At 40.7% G+C, this 22,621-nt stretch overlaps 1 protein-coding gene across 12 annotated transcripts in view; it reads right to left on the minus strand.

The window, feature by feature from the left end:
• The window catches only part of TAFA5 (TAFA chemokine like family member 5), a 592,559-nt gene extending 570,911 nt beyond the window's left edge, over positions 1-21,648 (minus strand). For 5 of the 12 annotated variants that reach the window (XM_073328341.2, XM_073328344.2, XM_073328343.2 and 2 more), the window contains exon 1: positions 19,916-21,646. In XM_073328341.2, coding sequence (XP_073184442.1) covers positions 19,916-20,027 — 112 coding nt within the window. In that variant the 5' untranslated portion in view covers positions 20,028-21,646. Of the gene's footprint in view, positions 1-19,915 lie in introns of all 12 variants that reach the window. The other 7 variants (XM_073328354.2, XM_073328337.2, XM_073328338.2 and 4 more) reach the window with 3 other exon arrangements.
• Positions 21,649-22,621: the final 973 nt, after the last annotated feature.

Raw genomic sequence — 22,621 nt, forward strand, 5'->3', positions numbered from 1 at the left:
ATCTACAGAACATGCCCAAAGAACAACAGATTTACTAAATATAGTTGAGGCATTTCTCCCCACTCAGTCAGGTAAAACAAAATATTAACAGTTCCCCCCATTTTTAAAAAAGCATGGTACTTAAAAATGGCACCTCTAAATGGCATTACTCTAGAGAATCTGACCCTAACATTTTCAGACAATCCTTTGTTAACATTGCATTTAAAAAAAACCCTAATGCAGAGTTTTAATGTACTGAGTATTCATCTACAGAGACACACATTCATATTTGGTTTAGCTCATTACAGAGCAGTTTGAAAACTATCACTTAGTGTCCACAACCAAAAGCTTCCATCCAATTTGGCACACTAAAAGCCTCATCCAGTATCTTTGACTTCAATGGAAGTCATCAGGCCATTAGAAATGATGGACGAAGAGACTCTGTACTAAAACAGCAAAAGTGTTGCAGGTCAGTAGTATGTGTAAGGATGTGTTTTCTGGCTTGGGGTTTCACTGCAAACATCAGTGTAATGGCACTGAGATCATCCACTGAAAATGTCAAGGAAATGACACAACTCACACTGGGTAAGGAATGGTGCCCCTAGCCTCTGTTATCAGAGGGTGGAAATGGATGGCAGGAGAGAGATCACTTGATCATTACCTGTTAGGTTCACTCCCTCTGGAGCACCTGGCATTGTCCACTGTCAGTAGACAGGATGCTGGGCTGGATGGACCTTTGGTCTGACCCAGTATGGCCATACTTATGTTCTTATGGGTGATAGAATACAGGTAACAGCACTCTTCTTGCCAGCTGCTTTCCTTGCCTCCTGTCACCCAGTGATCAGTGGGTTGGGTCTTCTTGCTATCAAAATATTGCAACACAAGTGTCTTCACAGAATATTTTTAAAACAAGAGTACTTCACACTATCAGTATTTTAAGACTTCAGAACATTATAATCTGCCAAAATCAAATCCATTACGTTGGTAAACCTGAATTGACCAATACAAGCAATTCATTTTTTTCCCCTTTGAACCTTTAACTCAGCACGAAAAAAGGACCTGCAAAGCGAGGAAGGGCACACACCAATGCCATTTAGCTTAAGCCAGTACTATAATTCTCATATTTTCATGAAAACACAGAGACTAAACATCAAGCTTTGGTCACACATTAGGGAGAGATGAAAAATTCTGGTCTGGACCAATGTATCAGAACTATAACTCCCTAGCAATAAAATAAATAAAACACACAGACCCACAAAGACAGATAACCTCACTTCTTCTGAACATTTCCTTCAATGTAGCTTAGATATATTGGTGACAGTTTGCACCAACACTTGGAACTCCAATTCTTGTCCTTCCTTAATAAAGGGCAACAGTAGAGAATGGCTCAGACCCCTCTACTAATGAGGCTGTCAACACCTCCTTTGTTGGCGGGAATCTATCAGCCACCTTATAATATGCACTAGTGTGACCAGTGCTGGAGACTTCTCATATTCTGCTGCCTGGTATCTAAACTCCTTTTTCTAAGCAAGCTATTTGAGAAGTTAAAAAAAAAAGGTCCAGCCCTAAATGAAGTCCAGCATCAATCCGTCAGGTGAGCACAGAATTTTGAGACAGCATATATTGCTCTCGTGGATGATCTCCTGTTTATAAGCAAAGGTTCATACTCATTCTAATGCTCCCTTTAGAAGCTTTGATTACCAAATACTCCTGTTTCCACCTCAAAGATAGTTGCAAGATATGAATAGTAATGACTTCAAATGGCTCAGGTCATTCCTCTCAGGCCCGACTCAAAGGGAAAAATTATGAGCAATTACTTCTTCACCTACAAAGCCCCTGCTACCTGCCCCCATAGTACTTCAGCTGTGGGGGAGAGGTCATTGTAACATAAAACAGACAGACAGACATAGCAGAGGATTCTAAACCATCCCTGCTCTTTACTTGCTAGCATGAGAAATACACAGATCAATACAAAGCTAATAAAATGTACATGCATTTCCCTGCCTGCACTTCCTCAACACTCCAGAGCATTTTTTAAGCTGGGATCAGAATCCATGGGGGCGATCCAGGGTCCTTCTGCTATAAGCCATGGTTTGTCTTCTCAACCATGGAGTCTCTCTAGGCCACTAGCCTTCTCTGATCTTGGCTCATCCGTGCCCTTCCTCTGTCCTGTCCAAAGCATCCCATGTAACTCTATGGCTTGGTCTACACTACAGACCATAATTGCACTACACAGGTTAGTGAAAGGCTCTGGCAGGTGGAGGCAACAGGAAAAGACTGTGGCAGCTTCTTGTGGCGAGGGAAGATTCTGGCAGCGGGGAGTCATCTTGACACTGAACTCCTAAAAATAGCAGTGTAGATGAGGGAGGCACTACTTGGGCATGTAGAGAGACGTGTAAGATACATATCCTATGAGTGAAGATGCATCTGTACACTACTCCCCAAGCTGTGTCTCACTGTCAACACTGCTATTTATACCCATGCTAGGGGGTGCGCAGTGTTTGTACTCTACACGCCACCCTAAGGAGTATGCAGTGTAGATGTACCCTCTTGTTTATATGTCCCAACAACAACACGACAAGACGACTAAGGGGGGGGGAGGGATATGATAGAGATCTATAAAATCATGACTGGTGTGAAGAAAGCAAGTAAGGAAGTGTTATTTACTCCTTCTCATAACACAAGGTTTCATTTGCGGTCACCAAATGAAATTAATACGCAGCAGGTTTAAAACAAACAAAAGGAAGTATTTATCACTCAATGCAGAGTCAACCTGTGGAACTCTTTGCCAGAGGATGTTGTGAAGGCCAAGCTTATACCAGGGTTCAAAAAAGAACTAGGTAAGTTCATGGAGGATAGGTCCCTCAATGGCTATTAGCCGGGATGGACAGGGATGGTGTCCCTAGCCTCTGTTTGCCAGAAGCTCGGAATGGGTGACAGGGGATGGATCACTTGATGATTGCCTGTTCTGTTCATTCCCTCTGGGACACCTGGCATTGGCCACTGTTGGAAGACAGGACACTGGGCTAAATGGACCTTTGGCCTGGCCCAGTATGGCCGTTCTTGTGTTCTTAACATCTGGTTCCTTTGTTCTTCTTCTGGTGATTTTCTGCTCTCACACTTCCCCAGCCCCTAAGAGGGAACTTGGGAAGATCGGGTTTCCCCTCAGTTCCAGCTAACCCACTGTCCAAGGCACTTCACCCTAAATTGATGGTTGTTGAGTTCTGAATGATCTACCTCATACCTGTTCTGGGAGGAGCATGCTTAAAACTCTGTCAGCCCATGGTGGATACACATAGACACAGAGGCTTTCCAGGATACCACAGTTTTCATAAGAACTACTTCACAATATCAACCAGAATTCATAAATTATACAGACCGATTGCCCAAACTGTCACCATATAAAATACTGGTTAAAAAAATTACATGAATGGCACTGAAATTGCCAGACAAACACAAGCACATTTTAAAAGTGATACCCTGGAATTACCAGCATAAATATTATCACTTGCAAACAAAATTCTAAGCTGCACAGCAGATCTGGTTGTCAAGCATTATATAAAAATGGATTGAACAGAGACTTTTGCAAAGTAGGCAGGGTGCAGAATGGATGGGAAAGATTGAATAATACAAATTCACTGAAAAAAGAAAGAGAAGACAAGATTAATCCCAGAATAATCAGAACCTCTGACCAACTCTTAGGAACACCAGAATATAAATCCTTGCCTAAGGGAGGTATTTTGCCCCAAATTGGTTAAAGCTTGTAGTAGTCCAAAAAAAAAAAAAAAACCCACCACACACTTTCCAATATCTTCATGTGATATTTTGGCAGAGTGTGCAAAGAATTCACGTTCTGATGTTGTTTTACCTTTGTTATCTTTGCAAATTAATATACTCACACAAATCTCAAATGTGTGGCTTCACCATTAGTCATCATAAATCAGTGTTCAGAAACAAAACTGAATGTATTCTCTCTTCACTATTAAGTGTCTTTCATTATCTGTAATTGAGTTAAAGGGAGCCTATTCAATTGTTTAGAGACAATTCATCATGCTTCATCTTGGGGATTTAAAGCCTTTCAAAGGTATTGTTCTTTCTTAGAAAATCAGCATTATGCCCATTTTTGTGCAATCAAAGGCAAATAAAATTATATAAATATTTTAAACATATCTAGCAATATTATTATTTGCTTTGTAAGTTGTTTCATATACCTAGCAGCAGCAAATCTCCTTTTGCTGTGGAAGAAAATGCAGGATTTTTGTTATTGCCATGGTTGTATTTTTATAGAGCAAACTATTTTATCAGAGGTTCCAGCTATGCAAGTCTATGCTATAACTAAACTAGCTAGTCTAGGCCTTCCAAGAAATCCTTGGACAGACATAATGATGTTTTTCCTACCGTCTTCCTCAAATGTGAAATACTACAGATGCTAGGAACCAAAAGTTTTTAAAATCTAACTGGTTTTTCAGCTGTAGGCTGTCTCCAGAGAGCAACAAGTGGGAGTTCTCAGTTTCACCCACAAATTGCCTCTAGACTACCCACTTCGGGGGGGGGGGGGGAGGGGAGAGGCACAGGGGAGAGAGAGAGAGAAAAAAAAAAGACACACACACACACACACACCCCAGAGGAGATAAGAATGGCCACAGAACACACAGCTTTCAAAACAAGTGCTGAACTACTTTCTCAGCTTTCTCACAATAATTCTTGATTTAGTTGGGGATTGGACATGCTTTGAGCAGGGGGTTGGACTAGATGACTTCTTGAAGTCCCTTCCAAATCTGATATTCTATGATTCTCTCCAGACACATTCCAAAACCTTATAAAAACTCATTAAGCTGTTTCTCCCACAGCTGGGAAAGGGGGAGACAAAATTAATATTATCCCACTTCTAAAGATTAAGCAGGTGGTCAGATACAACAATGAGGAGGATCACAGAAGAGAAAATGCTACCTTTAAAAAAAAAAAGTCAATCAACCTCATAAACCCCCTCATGCGTGCACGCGCACACACATACACACTAGCATTTTAAAAATCCAGTATATCAGTTTCCATGGAAGCAAAAGTGAATCTGAACAGGCAGAGCTGATGACAAAGTGGGGTATTGTGGATTTGCTTACATACAAAGGAAAACACAGCATTTCCATATAGAGGAAATTAATGACCAGTACATGGTCATTCACTGACACACTCAAGTCCAAATGTCAGTTGGTTTGACTTAGATTTCCCTGACATCCCTAAGAATGAAGATTTAGTGTCAATATGTGGGATTTTCTCCTCTGGTAATTCATCACACAGATAGCTACACATTATTTAAAGAGGTGTTTGCTAACTTCTTAAAGTTAAGAGCTACCGTGAAGTTTGGTAAATCCAAAATTTAACCCATTTTCCGATTCCCAACACCATTTCAACTAACATGCAAAAAGATCACACCAGTTATATGTGGATGCTTTTCTGAAATGTAAGTATTTTCATGATTCCCCCTTCCACCTACAAAGCCAAAAACTAGAGCAGCATCTCAGCCCTTGAACAAAACAAATCTGAGTTTAAAAAAGGAAACAATATTCTGGTAATCATTTTATTGCCGGGTAAAATCCTATATTCTGACAATAAAGCTGTAAATATGCAACAACAATGTGCATTGTCCCTGAAGGAAGCAATATGGGCATTACCACTGCCTTGCACCTGAAGTTAGGAAGGGGGAAGAGAGAATGGCAGTCAAGGGAACCCTGGGTTGAGAATGTGAACAGGAGAGAAGAGTAGAGCTAAAAAAGAAACCTCCAGAGAAGGAAGAGAAAGTCAGAGGAAAAGTCAGGAAATGGGACAGGAATATAAAAAGGGACAGAAAGCATATTTCAGAGATATTCCCTCATTAGTAGAGCAATGATAAACCTGGCAATTTAAAGCACCAGTGTACTCCAAATAGCTCTACTTCAAGTGTCTGCTCAGAGTCCTATCTGCTGCTTTAATATGTTTTTACTGATTTTAACTCCTGCTAGCTGTGGGAGAAGAAGCTGAATTCTCTTCTATGTGCATTATCAACTGAATGGTTTACAACATTCCAGTCAGTTGCAGCCATGCAAAGCCTTCGTGCGACATTTGCACAGACACAGCAGGGCAGAATTTGGTCTGCAAAATCTTTAGCACTGATGCACAAGAAGGAAGACAAGACAACTCAGTCTGACTCTCAGTTCTCAATTTGAGACTGGGACGTGAGGGATAGGGGAGAAGTCCCCTCTCTCCACATAAATGCCAACCACATTTGTCCTGGAAATCACTGGCAAACAAACATGTTCTATGCAGCTCTGCTTGCCAGAGAGAATAGCAGACAACGTACTTCTAAAGAGTGGCAGAAACAGAGCAAGTCCAAGTCACTTGACCTTAGCAAGAAAACACACACCAACAAAAAGTGTAAACATTTGACCCACTTTTTTATTATTGGGAGTCTGTTCCAGTTGCATATTTTTTTTAGAAGCAGCCCTTAGTAACAAAATGGACTTCAAATTATTATAAGTAGTTGACTAACTTTCACTGTTTTTATTCAGAATGCTGTTTTAAAAAGCTGGATGTATGAAACATTTTTCTTTAACGTTCCTTATGGTTTCTGTCAGAATGGAAAGTCTCACTGATAAAGTCTGAGAATGACAGTGATAAGTCTATCATTAAACACCAAGACTAAAACATATTATTTTGGCTCTGTTCAATTAAAGATTCTAAAGCCTGTATTTTTTTTGTAAAGACAGCCTTTTATGAAAAAAGACACATTAAATGATAATTCTTAATTTTACATACATTTAGTATAGTTTTAGCCCCTTTTGTTTAGTTTCATCAAACTCTATACTTTACATTTGGTTACATGTATTCCTATCAAATTTTGTACATAATTATGATCGATTGAAAATGAAAAAAAGCCAAGTATTTAGCCATATCGTAAGAGTTGCTTTTGAAATGCCACTGACTCAGAATTTTCAAGCTAATCCCTATAATTTTTTTCCACAATACTTGAAAAGTAGTTACTGTAATTATAAAAGTAGCAATGCCTGAATTGCTCTGTTGCAGTTCACAATACTTGATAGCAATTTTACAGCTCACAAGAGCACTTTATACTTGCCTAAAAGCACAGGAAGAGAAGCCCATATAATATTATACATTTAAAAAAGCATATTGAGTAATATGTTTTAAAAAGAACCTTTTAAAAACTAATAAAATTACAGAACAACATTCAGACAAGATTAACACATGGGGGGGCCTCACTGTATTGGCAGCACAACCAAATTTGACTAGGCAGCTGTTGGGAGTGAAACATCCACGAATAAGCAATCAGTAATAAGGAGAGCCATCACAGAGAAAGATGAAAAAAGACCTAAGAATATGTTGGATGTAGTCTATCACTATCATCTTTGTAGAGCCAAAAATTTGGAGAATATACCAATGAAGGAATGCGGGGTAGGAAGACAGCGAAGTATCTCTAAGAAAAAGGATTGTGAGAGCAGCAGCATTTATATAATACTTCGAATTTCCTGGGAGAAATTCAACTCCTGAATATCTGAACAAGTAAGGTAGATGTTTCCAACCCCTTTTTCTCCACAAGTGCTTCATGTAATACTATATTTAGTAGAGCCCTTTCACCCTGCCTCTCCTCAAGTTACCCACTGATTACACAAAGTAACTTAACTTCAGTGAAGATGGAATGCAATGACAGAGTGTGTGGCAGAAATGTGAGATTCTGTGACACTATGTAATTTTCTTGTTTTCTCCAGAAAAGACCTCATGGAGGTAAGGAAAGAGATAACCATGAGGACCACTGTTCTAAAACTCACCTTGGCCCCCCCACCCCTTTTTTGGGGAAAAGTTAACATCTATGTAGTGATAAAGCCTGGTGAAAACAGTGGTGAGGCAAGTGGAGACTTGCCATTAAAAAACAAAAAGTAGTACAAGAAGCTTCAGACTGAAAGTCAGTTGCAAAATGTTGCTGTCAGTTGATCAACATTTATGCCAAAAACAGCCTCCTGTCTATATATATTTGCTGTAATGGTTTGATATGTCTTGATAAGTTTGTCAAGAATCTTGCATTGTTGATCAACAATAACACTTGCCACTAAAGTGCCTGTTTTGCATCTTGACTTACAGTGTTAGTCTTAACCTTAAGCGTTCTTATATAGCTGAGCACCATCAGATGAATGGTTCAGAAGGTGAGTGTTAATCATTTTATTTTATATGAGATCACTTAAAGGCTAAATGAAAGGCTTGAAAATAAAATACAAAGCTATTTAAGATCCTGTCATGGAAAAACTGGATTGTTTTTGTAAAACTAAATGAAAATAATTTCTTCTTACCTGCCAGGTATGGGAGGGAAAAGAGAGAGAGAGTGTGTTTTTCTTCTTACCTGCCAGGTGTGGGTTCAAGGTAGGGAGTGGATGTGGGGGTGGGGGTGGTTCCTCCTGCTGGAGTTGATGACAAACAGCTAAATAACTATAAGGATTACTGATCATCTTTGGATGCCTGAGCTGAAAATCAGCTCATAAGAAAAATAAATTATGGTCAAAACATCTAGTCTTATGCACAAGGTGAGAAATTTTGTTTTAAATTTGTTAAGATAATTCTCAGTGTGTTGTAACTGTCACTCCCCTTTAGAATGAGGAGCTAGGGGTGGACAAGGAGTGGTAAGAAAAAGGGAAGTATTGATGTAAAAGGTATATAGGGTTGCCAGGTGTCGAGTTTTCAACTGAACACCCAGTCAAAAAGGGACCCTCCCCAGCCCTGTGAAAATGAGTGAGTGAGTGAGGGTTGGGGAGAGCGAGCTAAGGAAGGAGGGATGGAGTGAATGGGGCGAGGCCTTGGAGAAGGGGTAGGACAATGGTGTTTGGTTTTGTTCGGTCAGAAATTATATTCTCAGAATATAATTTTCATTATGGGTGGAGGACTGAAAGTGCAAAACAAATGTATTTACCAAAACATTGTACTGAAACTACTCCAAATTCACAATCAGAAAATCTTCTGAACAGTCATCTACAGTTCTATTAAACAGACCAACATTAGACAAAAACTATTCTCAGCTTTACTGGATGGGCATTAGCTAAAGAACACAAGAAGAAGAAGGAAATGAAACCGAAGTAACGGCAGTAGTTGTAAACAGTTTGGGTCCAGTTCTCCACGGCCTTGCACTTTGTGTAGTCGTTTTAGATTTAGAAGTGGGTGTAAAATTCTATCAGATCAGCACAGAATTAAGCGATTACACAAGATTTATTCTTGTTATTCTATGACAATGTTAGAGGCATTATCTTTGTAACTAGCTTACAAGACAAGCAAGAAGATGTGGTCAAATCATTCTAAACAAAAATCAGGGGGAGAACTGAGGTTTCTGGAACCTTTAATTCTTTTCCTGAATGCACACATAAAAAAGCCATTTCTTTCCCAAAATAAATTTTCAATGCAGCATTTTTTACTTTAGTACAGCCTTAAATTAATCTGTGTAGGCTGGAAAAGCACTGGAACACTACAAACTGTCCTTACAACAAAATAATCTTTGTCAAGATTAACTCTGTAAAAATCTATAACTGAAATTAAACCAATGCAGTATGCCACTAGAGTGGGTAAAGCCACTTAGTATTATAGACAGAAAAGATAGTAATGAATGAAAAGACAATATAATGCCTTAAAGAAATTCAGCAAAGTCACACTTCTATCAACAGCAGCAAAGGAAAACTGGCTGTTCAAGCTCTAACACAATACAAAGAATATTTTGTTTTGAGAAGAGCAACCTGTCAGCACCTTTAGTGGCACTAGAGAATGCTATCAGCACCAAGTGATCTCTCATATCTGTTAAACATATATTTACTGATTTCTGCTGGAAGATTAACAAAAGGGCCAGGAAGAACAGATAGTCACATCTGTATTTATAAAAAATAGTAACTGATGTTTACTAGCCTGGTGATGCTGAATAGTAGTAAGGGACGATTGTCACTTAGCACCAATCCTGAACATCATGCAGTTTGACCATTTACCTTGCCCAGTAATTCCTACACTCTGCCATTTAAAATTATTGAGAGATAGCATTGAAGAAAAGAGGCTAAAGTTAAAGTCATTTTAAAAACCAAATGTGATTGACAAAAATTATCTACTGTATAATATGGTAATATTCCAGTTAGTGGTTGCAGATTGAACTCAGAGTTCAGCTCAGCATGACTTCACTAGTTTCATGAAGTAGCTACAGAATTTACAAATCAAGTGAAATATTGTTAATTTTAGATCTGTCAATTCTGCATTTTTGCAAGTTTGAAAAAATAATGTTGGTTTCTCTAAATGGATATTACTTTAGTAGTTTATGAAACTAGATGTCCATCCTCCCCCTTCACATAGTTCATCTAGTCAATGTAACCATATTCCAAACACATGAAAATAACAGGTAGACCCAAACCACAAAGTACATTTTTAAAAATTCACAAATTTCTTGGGTGTTTTGATCTGGGCATTTGGTTTAATCCTATCTGGAAAGTACATAATGCATGTAGAAAGATTTGATAATGATGCTGTGAAGGAGTCACCTTCTCTTAATTAAGGTGAATTTAGGGATCTGCGCAAGCCAATATTGTGCCCTTATCTACGTATAGTTTTCATTCCAACCACGGATAATAAAATCAAGTCTTTTCTAACAGATCCAATTCTGTAATTTAAGCCAGGGTGGAAGCTTTGTGCCCAAGCAGAGCTCTGTTAAAGTGAATGAATTTCCACATGGACAGAAGACTTCACTTTCACATACCCAATTGCAGTACTAGGCCCATTGGGACTACCTGTCAAGATAGGCAATGCAAATTAGAAAAAACAGCCAAGAGTAATACATTGCACTACCACACTATATTAGCTAAACATTTTATTTATATTCTATGCACAATAGTGTTAAATCCACTTTTCACTAGATAGACTATAAAATTTCCCATTTTAAAAAAGCAAAATAGTGCATAAAAAGCTGTGCATTGGACAATAGATAGTCACTACTTCCTCCAAGTCATTTATTAAAAGAAATATCATGAAACCTTTGGAACAACCCTGCCAACCAGAAAAGCTTGACAAATAATTGTAGAATTTGGTGATATGCACCTAAGCCTGAAAATTTGATCTAACCATCTCTTTTGAATTCAGCAATATATAACTAGATATAGATATAGATATAAAAAAAAAGAGATTGACCAAGAATCCTAGTCTCTTGGATTATCCATATCTGTTCACAGGTTTTCTACTTCTGTACATCACCCATAGTATCCAACTGCTTGTGTTAATTAGATTGGCAACAGAAAAGACTCTAGTAGGCTTCTGGAAAAGGAGACAAGCCAGAGGTTCCACGGTATGAAGAGGTCCACTTAAGGGAAATTTTTGTTTTTAAAGTTTGATTTCCCCAGGCCAATTGAGATTATGCCATCAAATTTGCAGTGCATGGGGTCCCTGGACACTAGGGACTCACCTCACATTGGACAGGTTTAAGTGCTACCATTGTATTTCCTGATCATGCTCTCGTGCTCTATGGTGTGTAATACAAGTCTTGCAGCTCTTTGGTGATACTAGATTGAGCCCACAGGTTGAGAAGAAGAGATGGCAGCTCAAGAGCCTCCCCTTTCTCACACACTGGCTGGAGTGCTTCACAGATTCCCCCCCCACCTCCTATATAGCATCCATTCATTCCCTCCATCCCCCCAACACCCTTAACTACTTATGCAAGTACATGAATAAATGATGGCTATATTCCCTCTGTCCCCCATTACATTCTCCAGAACCTCTTCAGCTTCTATAATCAGTGCATGGACTAGCTGGTGGAATAGAGAAGCTCTCACAATGATTTTTGGGTCTTGCAGAAAGGTCATCTAATGGAACAACGCTGCAGGAGTCACCAGATTTGCATGAACTAGTCCCACTTCCCCATCAGCTGATTTTATTACTGTTGGCAATACAACTTGAGCTCTGAAAGATGGAGAATTTAAGAAACAGTGAAGAAGCTACTGCAAGCTCTTCTTTATTCACTAAGTTTGAAAATTAGGAAGAAGTTTGTAAGAGATATAAAAATGTCCTCTTGCCTTCATTATTGTATTTTTATCTATTCAAATAAATGCATATATGAAAGCAGTCACAGCACAGAGAAAAATATATAGCTCCCAGTGATGCTGAAAACAGAATGAGTTGCTTTAAGTGTGAACCTGAACCACCTGATAAAAAACCAAACTAAAAACAATGTGATTAATCAATTTTTAATACACACACAGCACTAGTTACTGTGTCATCCCACAACAAATTTCACACACACATGTAGATGATCAAACAGAGCATCACAGTCCTTCAGTCATTTAGAGAAACTACTCCTTAGCACAGACATCAGTAATATGCCTGACTGGAAAGAAAAGCCTCACTCCATGTCTTCAGCTCATGAAACTCAGGCAGTAGCTGTCAGTTAGTGGAGCATTTCTACAGACAGGATACTCTTAGGAACTCCATGTCCAGGAACTGAAAGCTGTTTCACCACAGTGAATCAACCAAACTGACAGCACAAATTGTTGAAGAACTTACTTCAGCACTGAGAGGAAGGAGGGTCCAGTGATTAGGGCACTAGCCTGAGACTTGGGAGACTGGGTTCAAGTTCATGCTGTGCCACAGACTTCCTGTGAGACCTTGGACAAGTCACTTACCCTCACTGTGCCTTAATTCCCCATATGTAAAATGGAGATACTACTTCTCTACCTCACAGGGATGTTTGTGAAGATAAAGGCTGCAATGTGTCAGATTCTATGATAATGTGGCTATATGAGACCATGAGATAGAGAAACAAATGCACACGATACCTATCTAACTTATATGTAATTCTACAGGCAGGCATGACTGACTTTTAGTCTCATACTGAGCAGAAAATCCTTCATTATTAAACAACTGTCAAGGCTGGTGACTTTTAAGTCTCCCCCAACCTTCACAGTAATCCTTTACAAAATGAGTTAGTGATCCAAGAGAAAAATTCCTGTTGAATTTGACAAATAGTTGGGAAAGGTCTGATCCTGAATGCATAATACAAGGGGGCGGGAGAGGGGGGAGTCCTTTTGTCTGGCTTTGAAATACCTTATGTGCTGCCACCTCTTCAATCCTGCGGCAAACTCTATTTCCTGCTTAATTTTGGTGTCTCTAAATCAGTGCTTTTAAAACTTTTTTTCTGGTAACCCAGTTAAAAAAAATCGTTGATGCCCATGACCCAACGGAGTTGGGGATGAGGGGTTTGGGGTGTGGGAGGGGCTCAGGGCTAGGGCAGACGGTTGAGGTGGGGGGGTGAGGGCTGTGGGGTGGAGCCAGGAATGAGGGGTTCAGGGTGTGGGAGGGGGCTATGGGCTAGGGTAGGGGGTTGGGGTGTGGGAAGGGGTCAAGGCTCTGGGCTGGGGTTGCAGGCTCTGGGGTGGGGCCAAGGATGAGGGGTTTGGGGGTGCAGGAAGGGGCTCTGGGTTTGAGGGGTGAGCTCAGGGCTGGGGCAGAGGCTTACCTCCGGCGGCTCCAGGTCAGAGGCGCAGCCAGGGTGCAGAGGCAGGCTTCCCATCTGTCCTGGCACCACGGATCGCGCTGGTCCGCTCCTAGGCAGAGGCGCACAAGCACCTCTGTACGGCTCTCGCCCGCAGGCACCACCTCCCCAGCTCCCATTGGCCGGGGCAATGGAGGCTGCACACGTGGCCCCCCCACCTAGGAGCTAGACCTGCTGTTGACCGCTTCTGGGGCGCAGTGCAGTATCAGAACAGGTAGGGACTAGCCTGCCTTAGCCAGGCAGCACCGCCAACAGGACTTTTAACAGCCCGGTGAGCCACCGCGACCAAGTGCCTTACATTCCGTGACCCCGCACCAGGTCGCAACCCACAGCTTGAAAACCACTGCTCTAAATTGTGACTGGCTACAATGGGACATTGTGGCAGTTGGAGGTTGCTGAGCTCAGTAATAGTCCAGCCACAACCGCTTTGCCTCGGGCCCTGATGCTGGGAAGAACGGTGCAGAGTTGGCTACACCTAGGTCATGCCACTGAAATATTTCCCCTGGGCTAGCAGAAATGTTCAGCCGGCTGCTTAAGCCAACCTTGTGCCTCAAAGTGCATAAAACACATTTAACAGAGCTGAATACTAGATTGAATACTAGCATTGAACATTTAACTTTGGTCCATAAATGCTTGCCAAACTGTACCATGAGCTGGATTTCCAGCAGCCATATTGGTAACATTTTATCCTGTTTCTTTGGCCCATATGGACAAGAATGAATGATTAAAAATATTATGAGTTCAATAATCCCTAAGAATTATCACGACTACCCTTCCCCTCCCCTCTATTTACAATAGGCATGCAACGGATAATAGGAGCAGGTCAGTAGAAGACCTTTATACCCCTTTTAATGGATTGTTTTCCTATGAAGCCAATGTCAGCCATCCCACAGAAGTTCTAAATAACAGAATTCAAGTTATGTTTGTTTAAAGTCATTTGGAGACATTTAAATGGTCACAAGACACACACAAAAATCAGAAAAAAGGAAAGAGAAAAATATACATTTGCAGATCCTGGTTGCAGAAGATTCTGATACTAGTACCCACCAATAAAATCCATGTAACAGATCACCTTGTACTTTCTCCAGATAATTGGTCATATGACATTCTCAGTGTCAATTCTGGTGCACTGGCTGACAGGTGGTATTTTGTAGAGGTCATTAACTTTAAAGTACCATTTTTTAATTCAAAAATGAGGAGCAGCTGGGATGCCATATAAAGAGATGGAAATTTTAATGTTTTGCTTTTCATGTTTTAATGTCACAAAATCATCATAATAATTTCTCATTTCTATACATAAACATGACAGAGAGCAGGTTGAATAATGCAAGTTGATCTACATTTTGCATTTATTCAAAATTCAGAGTTTGGGAAAGAAACACAAGCACAGTAATGCTTGTAGTAAACAATGATTTTACAGATTGATTCCACAGATTAACAAAAGAAAAAAGTCTGATTTTATTAGATGGAGAGAGAACTGGATGACAAGGGTTTGATAATATGAGATGGAAGCCCTACATTCATAGGTCACTTGTTTACGTTTGATGTAGGTCAGAGGTGACCTTTCTCATCTGACAATTGTTCAGTGGCCTGTGTGAAATGAGTTGGTAGTCTCAGTCCACTGCTTAGTGGAGTTGTTCAGTTAGAACTAATTGGTATCTTTGCTGGCAGTTTCAGAAGACATGCCAAGGAATGGCTAGGCCTAAAAGCCATACTGCCCTCTCCCTCCTAGAAAGATGATACCTCCAGAGCAGGATTGACAGGATAGCAAGAAACTCATATTTGATGGATGGTGGCAGCATCTATTCTGTGCATAAACAGAGGACTTGAGTTTCAAGTGAGGTAAATCTGGCACCTTTCATGAGCATTAATGTAATTTTTTCCCTTTTAAAATAGTTGGCATTTGGAAATATATCTGAAACTCTCCTGCTTTAACTTTAGCTCTGAAAGTTGTTTTGTGCAGTTATTGAAATTGTTTATGTTGTGTACATATGTAATGTTATTCAAAACATAACTAAAAATAAACAAGGAAAAATTAAAGGTCTGATCCTTCACTGCCGCTGCACACACCTTCCCCACCTTCCCCACCTTAAATGGAGGGGCTTCAGGATCAGGCCCTTATTGTATGCCTAACTTCTAACTATTCTATCACTATCATATATATATATATTGCATTCAGCAAAGGAAAAATAATGAGCCAGAAGAAATGGTTCCACTTTTCACTTGTCCTTAGTCTGAAATAAATTGTACTTATATTTACAACACAAAAGGATTGTGCACTTACAGTAAACATACATGACTACAGGATTTTGTGTTCCGAGTCAGTGATATGAAGTCTGGCTTATGATACCTCTTCAAACCATGCTAGAAAGGTGAACTTTCAAAATAGAATTCAATTTTGGTAGTGCTTTTTAAAAGATCCATATCTAATGCACTTCAGAGTATTACTTCAAAAAAGAAAAAGAAAAAACCTAAAAGGGGACATGCCGCTATTTTCCTTTTGCTTACATAATAGTACTGAACAGGGGAAGTCAAAGAGTCTTAACTGCAACATCATAGCTAATGCTGAAGTGCACTTTGTTTCAACAGCTATTATTTAAGTATAAGAATCACACCAAACAAATACCTTAATATTTACAATGAAGTGAACTGAAGTAAATCCATACAGAATTCATGCTATAGTGGTCAAGAATATGCCTCCTGCATTTCTAATGTGGCATTCTGTTTTAAAGTCATAGGTAAAATCATCCATCTGAACTTCCTAAAACACAGGAAAAAGAAGATCCAGACTTCTAACACCTATCTGTACTTTTTTACTGACTGATTTCAATACACCTTCACAGAACACAATGTTAAAGCTTGGGGCAAATAGTTCTCTCCAGTCTCTTACTATTCATTAACCAAGTTTATAAAATTAGGGTTTGAGAGCACTACCCAACTCTGATCCCTTCAATGACAATTGCGGGTGCTCAGCAGCAGGGAGGATAGCGATATTCAAGATTTCTTTACATTTACTTTATTTCTTGTAAATAAGTAAGCTCCTTGGTAATCATAATCATACAGTCTTAAACAGTCTACTTTTTAACCATCCCATATTTGTCTCACTTTTTCCCCCCTATTAAGGGCCTACAATCATAATTCAGAATATTTTCCTCAGGATGAAAGAATGACAAGACTTTATCACTATAGCAACTAACTAATTGGTACAGTGCAGGTCTGTCTTCAACCATAGGATGGAGCCACTATCCTTAAATATAATCTAAACATTTAGGGAAGAAAAATGGCCAGGTTACCATCTTTACCACTACAAAAAGAAAATACTAGTGCTTTATAAAATAAAGAATAAATAAAAATCTTGTTGACTGTACATGCATCTCCTGAAAGCTCTCTCTAAATTTCCACAAATGTGCTAAATTCAATTCAAAGTATAACATCAGTTGCTCTTACTAACAGAGCTGTCCTACACAACAGAAACTTATTCCTAATAATAAAAATCTAAAGTAATAGGGAAGGGAAACAAGCAGCCGTCATACAACTGCATTGTGAATACGCTGTCAGCATGAACAGACTGATAAAGCAAATGAGCAATACAGACAGAACAGTTTAATTTGCATTTTTCATTTGCTTTTACAATACTATAAAAGTTCTGTCTTCACTGGAACCACAGCTCCAGGGTTTCACACACAGTTATATAAAAAGGATACAGTTAGGGATATAAATCCTTACTGGATTTTTTTTTATTGTTTTAAGGAGTATAACATATAAACATTTACTACTTTATAATTAGCAAAGCTGTGTGTGTGTGCGTGTGAGAGAGAGAGAGAGATCTAAAGTCTTAGTGTAATTTCCATTACTTGAAGCCATAAGTGTGTGAAAATGTTGGCTAATAGGTTATGTTTTGGTGAGTATTTTTAAAATATTTTGATAAAAGTAATTCAAGACTCTTATTTCTCGTTAAAGAAAGGAAAAAGACTCTGCCCTTAATGAACAATACATCATATGATGAATGGAAGACTAGACCTATATGAATCTGAAGAGAATTGGTGTAATACTATAAACTATGAGCTAGTATCTATACTCTTCTTCCTAAGATTTTTAGGCATCTTTACTCTTTCCTTCAGGGAAGGAATGTTATTAACAATTCTTCAAGTACTATAGCAGATAGTATGTAAATAATACTTCATTAACATTTGGAATTGCACCTTCAGTCATTAACTCAGTGAAACTCCTCATAAATGGTGAAGTGACAGGACACTACATGTTTTAGGCTGCCTGGTGTTTATTCAGCACTATATGGTACAAAGAATATGGTATGTTTGATCAACACCATCTAGTATAAAATTTACTGGCAAAATAAATTAGTGGTTGCTCATTTAAACACAAGGCATTGTCTGCATATGCCAGTTAACATTTAATTATTCAGCACCCATAAGCAATGCTAAAAATATACTGAACAATAATTAACAATAGAATTGAAGGCAAAAAATCCTCTCCTTTCACAGAACAATACCAACTCTCTCATCCTTAAACACCAGTATATATATTATAAAAAAAATTCTAAAAAGACTCCTTCTGATAGTTGTTGGTTTTTACAGTTAACCCATTACTGGACTGTAACTACTGAAGGTATATTCAGAGGAGAACCCTTGCCATTTTCATCTGGGAAACCTGTGACTCTGGAGATATGCACTTTCTAGAGAAAATCTTTATAGAAGTTAATACAGATTTAATAAAATAAAATACAGTTTAATCCTCATTACACTTTAGCTAATCACCCTCTAATATGCATTTATTGATTAGCAGAACACATCTCCCAATGCACTAAATTCTGTTAAATCTTAATAAGTTGTTTAGGATATCCTCAGTGTTTATGAGCAAACTGAATACTACATCATGTACAAAATAGAACTGATTAAAAGGGAAGCATATTTTACATTATTTTAATGAGCTATTTAATTCAGAATGTATTAAATTAAAATAAGTGCTTACAAAATAATTCTACATTACACTGGAATTATCTTTTAGAAAGCATCATGAGCTTCTGTCACACAAAGCAGTGAATGAAGATTGTCAGTGTCATGAGCTACTATAACGTGTAAAGCAGTGAAGGAAAGGTGCTCATGGCTAGTTGCAATCTCATTTGAGAGAATGCTGGGGGATGGTAAATTTGATAAGGGTTTGAGAGAATAGAATGGAGGGTAACGAAATGCCTTAGGCACACTCTTTAAAACGAGAATCCATTTCTTTTCCATCATACACATCATACCACTACAGCTCATCATGACAAGCTTTCCCCAGAATGTCTACTTTACATTTATTAAAGGAATATCCATGTCACATAAATTACAGATCCCAGCCAAGTCAAGTGACCAATATATGGAGAATACAGCATGGGTTAAAATGGATTGTTGACAGTTAAAGTTGTACATGTACTTGTCCCTATATTGATATGGTTTATTATAAACACAGAAACTATTTTTATTTTTTTTTACTTTTGCTGTTGAATGCTCAGTCTAGTACTGTGGACAATTTTGTCTTTTTGCAAGAAGATGGTCAAACTATACCTACATTACATAACTGTTTGAGAACTAAACTTACTGGGAGCAATAACACTGATTGCATTATCAGTGTTAATATTTGATTTTTCAGCCAAAAATAAGCACATTTTTTTAAAAAAATTGTAATACTTAGAGTATCCATTCCTAACAACAATGTATACCCCTCAAATCTGTGCAATTACATTTTTGCCCTTCAGTACTTTAATCCGAGAATGTCAACCCTGCAAGAAACTAACATACAATCATCAAGTGATTATCTATCAAACAGCTGTAAACTCCTGATGTGGCTTTAGTATACTGCTGAGGTAGTGCTAAGGAAATTCTGGGGTTTGTTCCAATGCAATTTCACAGTCAGAATCACATATGATCCTGGCAACATTAAGACATCAGTCATAGACTAAGCATGTGCTCTCCCTAAGAAAAATCAACCTGAGAAAATAACTCTTGCTCATGAAGTATGTGAGTGAAAGACTGTGGGGGGAAAGCATTCCTACTCAAAGTTGATTACATTTAATAAACATTGGAACTAATCACTATGGAATATTCAATTGGATTATGCCTAGTAAAACTAAAGTTTGTTCTTAAAATCAAAGAGAAATACTCTATCGATGTTTGAAACACCACAACTACAATCTAGGAGTATCTCAAGGGTTCTTCTGTAATAGTAATATTAAAGCTTCAGGTCTTATCTGTTTTTTAATTTGGAGGGAGAGGAAGAAAGAGAATCTAGAGCATAGACTAATGTGTTGGTTTGAAACCTTGGCCTTTAAGATATGCATTACCTCGGCTGGAAAGGGCCTGGATTTGTGTCCAGTGGAAGCATCAGAACAAATGTACTTACTGCAGTAGGCGATTAGAAGACTAGCCAGGATCATAATTGCCCAGAAAGTTGAGGACATGCTTGGCAAGGCGTTGGCATCTTTTCTATTGTTTGTCCTGGGAGATGGAGCCATTGAAGCCACTTTCCCGGAGCAAAAATGTCAGTTAGTTTCACCAGCCAGTTCTCCCCTTGACGGATCGCCTTTCTCCACGTGTAATCCCAAAAAAAACCATCTTCACAAGACCTAAGGCTTGAGCATCGGCAACCCTGTCATGCTGCAGGAAGCATCTTTCAGCAAGAAAGCAAAATAATTCTAAAACAGAGAAAAACCTCTGTGCAGGGGTGGCCTTCGATGGGTTTCCTCCTGTACCGTGGCACCAATTCACTAGCGTTTTGGATGTTGCTGAGCTTAAGATGCTACTGAGCCACAAATGAGGCTTTTTATTTGAGAAAGTTTTTTTTTTTTTTTGGTTTGTTTGTTTCCGCCCCCTCCCCGCGCGCGGGGGGGGGGGGGGAAACACCCCCTAAATTTTCTTAAATCAAATCAGTTACAGTCGCGCGGAGACTCAGATGGAACTTCCCCACCCCCACAACCCAAAGGCAGCTTTAGGGTAACCCCCTGGCCAACTGCAACCACTGCACAGTCCAATCCAGCCGTCAATGCGCAGCACCCGGGGGGTGGCGGGCGGGTGGCGGGACCCGACTCACGCGCCGCCCCCGGCTGGCCAGGTGACAGCCGGTAACTCCACAGAGGCAGGGAACCCAGGCAGATCCGCTCCAAATGCCGGCGGGGGGGCGGGCTGGGAGGGAGCCCGGCGGGAGCTACGCCTGCCAACAGCTGGGGATGGCGACGGAGTCAGGCAGACACGGCGGCCGGGGAGCCCCAGAGCAGGAGGTGCTAGCCGAGCCAGGTCTCCCCTCCCGTCGGATCCTCGGGGCTTGGCTGGCGAAGGGGCGCGCTGGCGGGCGCTGGGGGGGGGGGGCGGGGCAGCAAGAATCCCCGGCTCACGGGACACTTTACACAGAGGCGGCTCTGAGGCCGCCGCCGCCGCCGCTCCCTCAGCCGCTCCGCTCCAAGCGCCGGCTCCGCTCTCGGCCCCTTGGCGCCTCTGCTGCTGCAGCTGCGGCGGCGGCCCTGACAATAAAAGCGGGGGTGGGGGTGGGGGGGAAGAAGCGGGTCACGCCCACAGGTGAAGGGCGCTGGGGAGCTGCCCCGGCCAAGCCCGGGGCGCGCCACGCCCGGCGGCCGTTACAGCGGTTGGGCGCGCAGGGCGCTTTCCCCCGGCTGGCCCATGCCGGCTCCGGGGCGCACGGCGGCTCCGAGTGCGCCTCTGGCTGCCTGGCACCGCAGCTTCTTGCAGGTCCCGGCTTCCCGGCTTTCCCTCCTCCGCTCCGCGCTCGTTTTGACACCGAAACCACGTCGGAAGCGTTTAACCCCCTGCGGGTGGGAGCGTCTCACGGAATCCAGGCTCCAGGGCGGCCGCTTCCCGCTAGAGGACGCCTGAGCTGGGCTGCATCTCGGGCAGCAGGTGCGTGGGGTGAGCGGACAGGAGCAGAGGGGGCGAGCCCTCCCTGCGGCCGCCTGGGTCTATGGAAGCAGCGCGGGCTCCTGCCTGCCCATCTCCGAGCAAAGTCAGGTTGTCTCCACTGGGCTTACAGGCGGGAGGGATCCGCCACCTTCCCACCTGCTGATGGATGCAGAGCAGCGCACCTACTCCAGGGAACTCCGGGGCAAACTGGTCCCTCTCCTTGAGAGGCTTGTCTAGAACTGAGAGCTTCTTTTTCTAACACAGATTCTCCCGATTAACAAAATGCGCTGCCCTGCTGAGCCGGGTGAGTAGGACAGGTAGCCACACCAGCAACGTCAGTGAGGGGGACTCTTTCCCAATTGTTCTCACTCTCTTATGAGAGGCTTTCATTATTTTTTTGTAAATAAAGGTTATGCTCAATTTAAAGGAGCTAAAGAAAAGTAGTTTGGGGATTTCTCTCCTCTAGGCATCTCTTGGCCTGGCCACCCACTGTAAATATCCTGCAAGGTGTGACCTTCATTGTAGGCCAGTTTACAAGCAGGTTAATGGAAACATCCCTTCTGTATCAAAGTGTGGTCCATAGCCAGACTACTCGAAGGTACGGCAGACTAGTTCTGTCACTGTAGTGAAACATGTCCGCCTTCAAGTGGTGACATTCCAACATGCTAACAGAGGCCAGTTTAGGATTCACGCAGGCTCCAGGAGAATTTTTGATCAAACTAAACACTTTAAAAGGCTCCTTGCAGCAGAGCTTTCCATTTGGTGTCTCCTTAGCAATATGCTCAGATTAAATTTTTAGATTCTACATTAAGTAACCAAGCTCTGTGCAACTCTGAGGAAAGTGCTGAATCAGGATTGGCAGGCTAGAAAGGATTACAGGAGGATCTCTGCTCACGCTATGCAAATATTGTGAAAACACACAGCACAGTATACTTCAAGGTTGCTTTCCTTCCTTCTCAGTCACTTAACATACCTAAAAACTGATTATAAATGGGACATATATTATTTTCAGTAAAGGGTTTTGGTATTATAATGGTATATTTACAACTTTCCCTTCTAAGATGCCATTTCCCTTTGCCTCATTTTTCAGTGCTAACGTCCTGTTATGTCTGAGAATAGACTATAAAGCAAATCTACCATTAAAGCAATGGGCTAACCGTTTCTTCCCCTCATTGTGAAAAGGAGCATTTAATTCTCA

Source organism: Lepidochelys kempii, chromosome 1, assembly GCF_965140285.1.
Source record: "Lepidochelys kempii isolate rLepKem1 chromosome 1, rLepKem1.hap1, whole genome shotgun sequence".
Taxonomy (NCBI): domain Eukaryota; kingdom Metazoa; phylum Chordata; order Testudines; family Cheloniidae; genus Lepidochelys; species Lepidochelys kempii.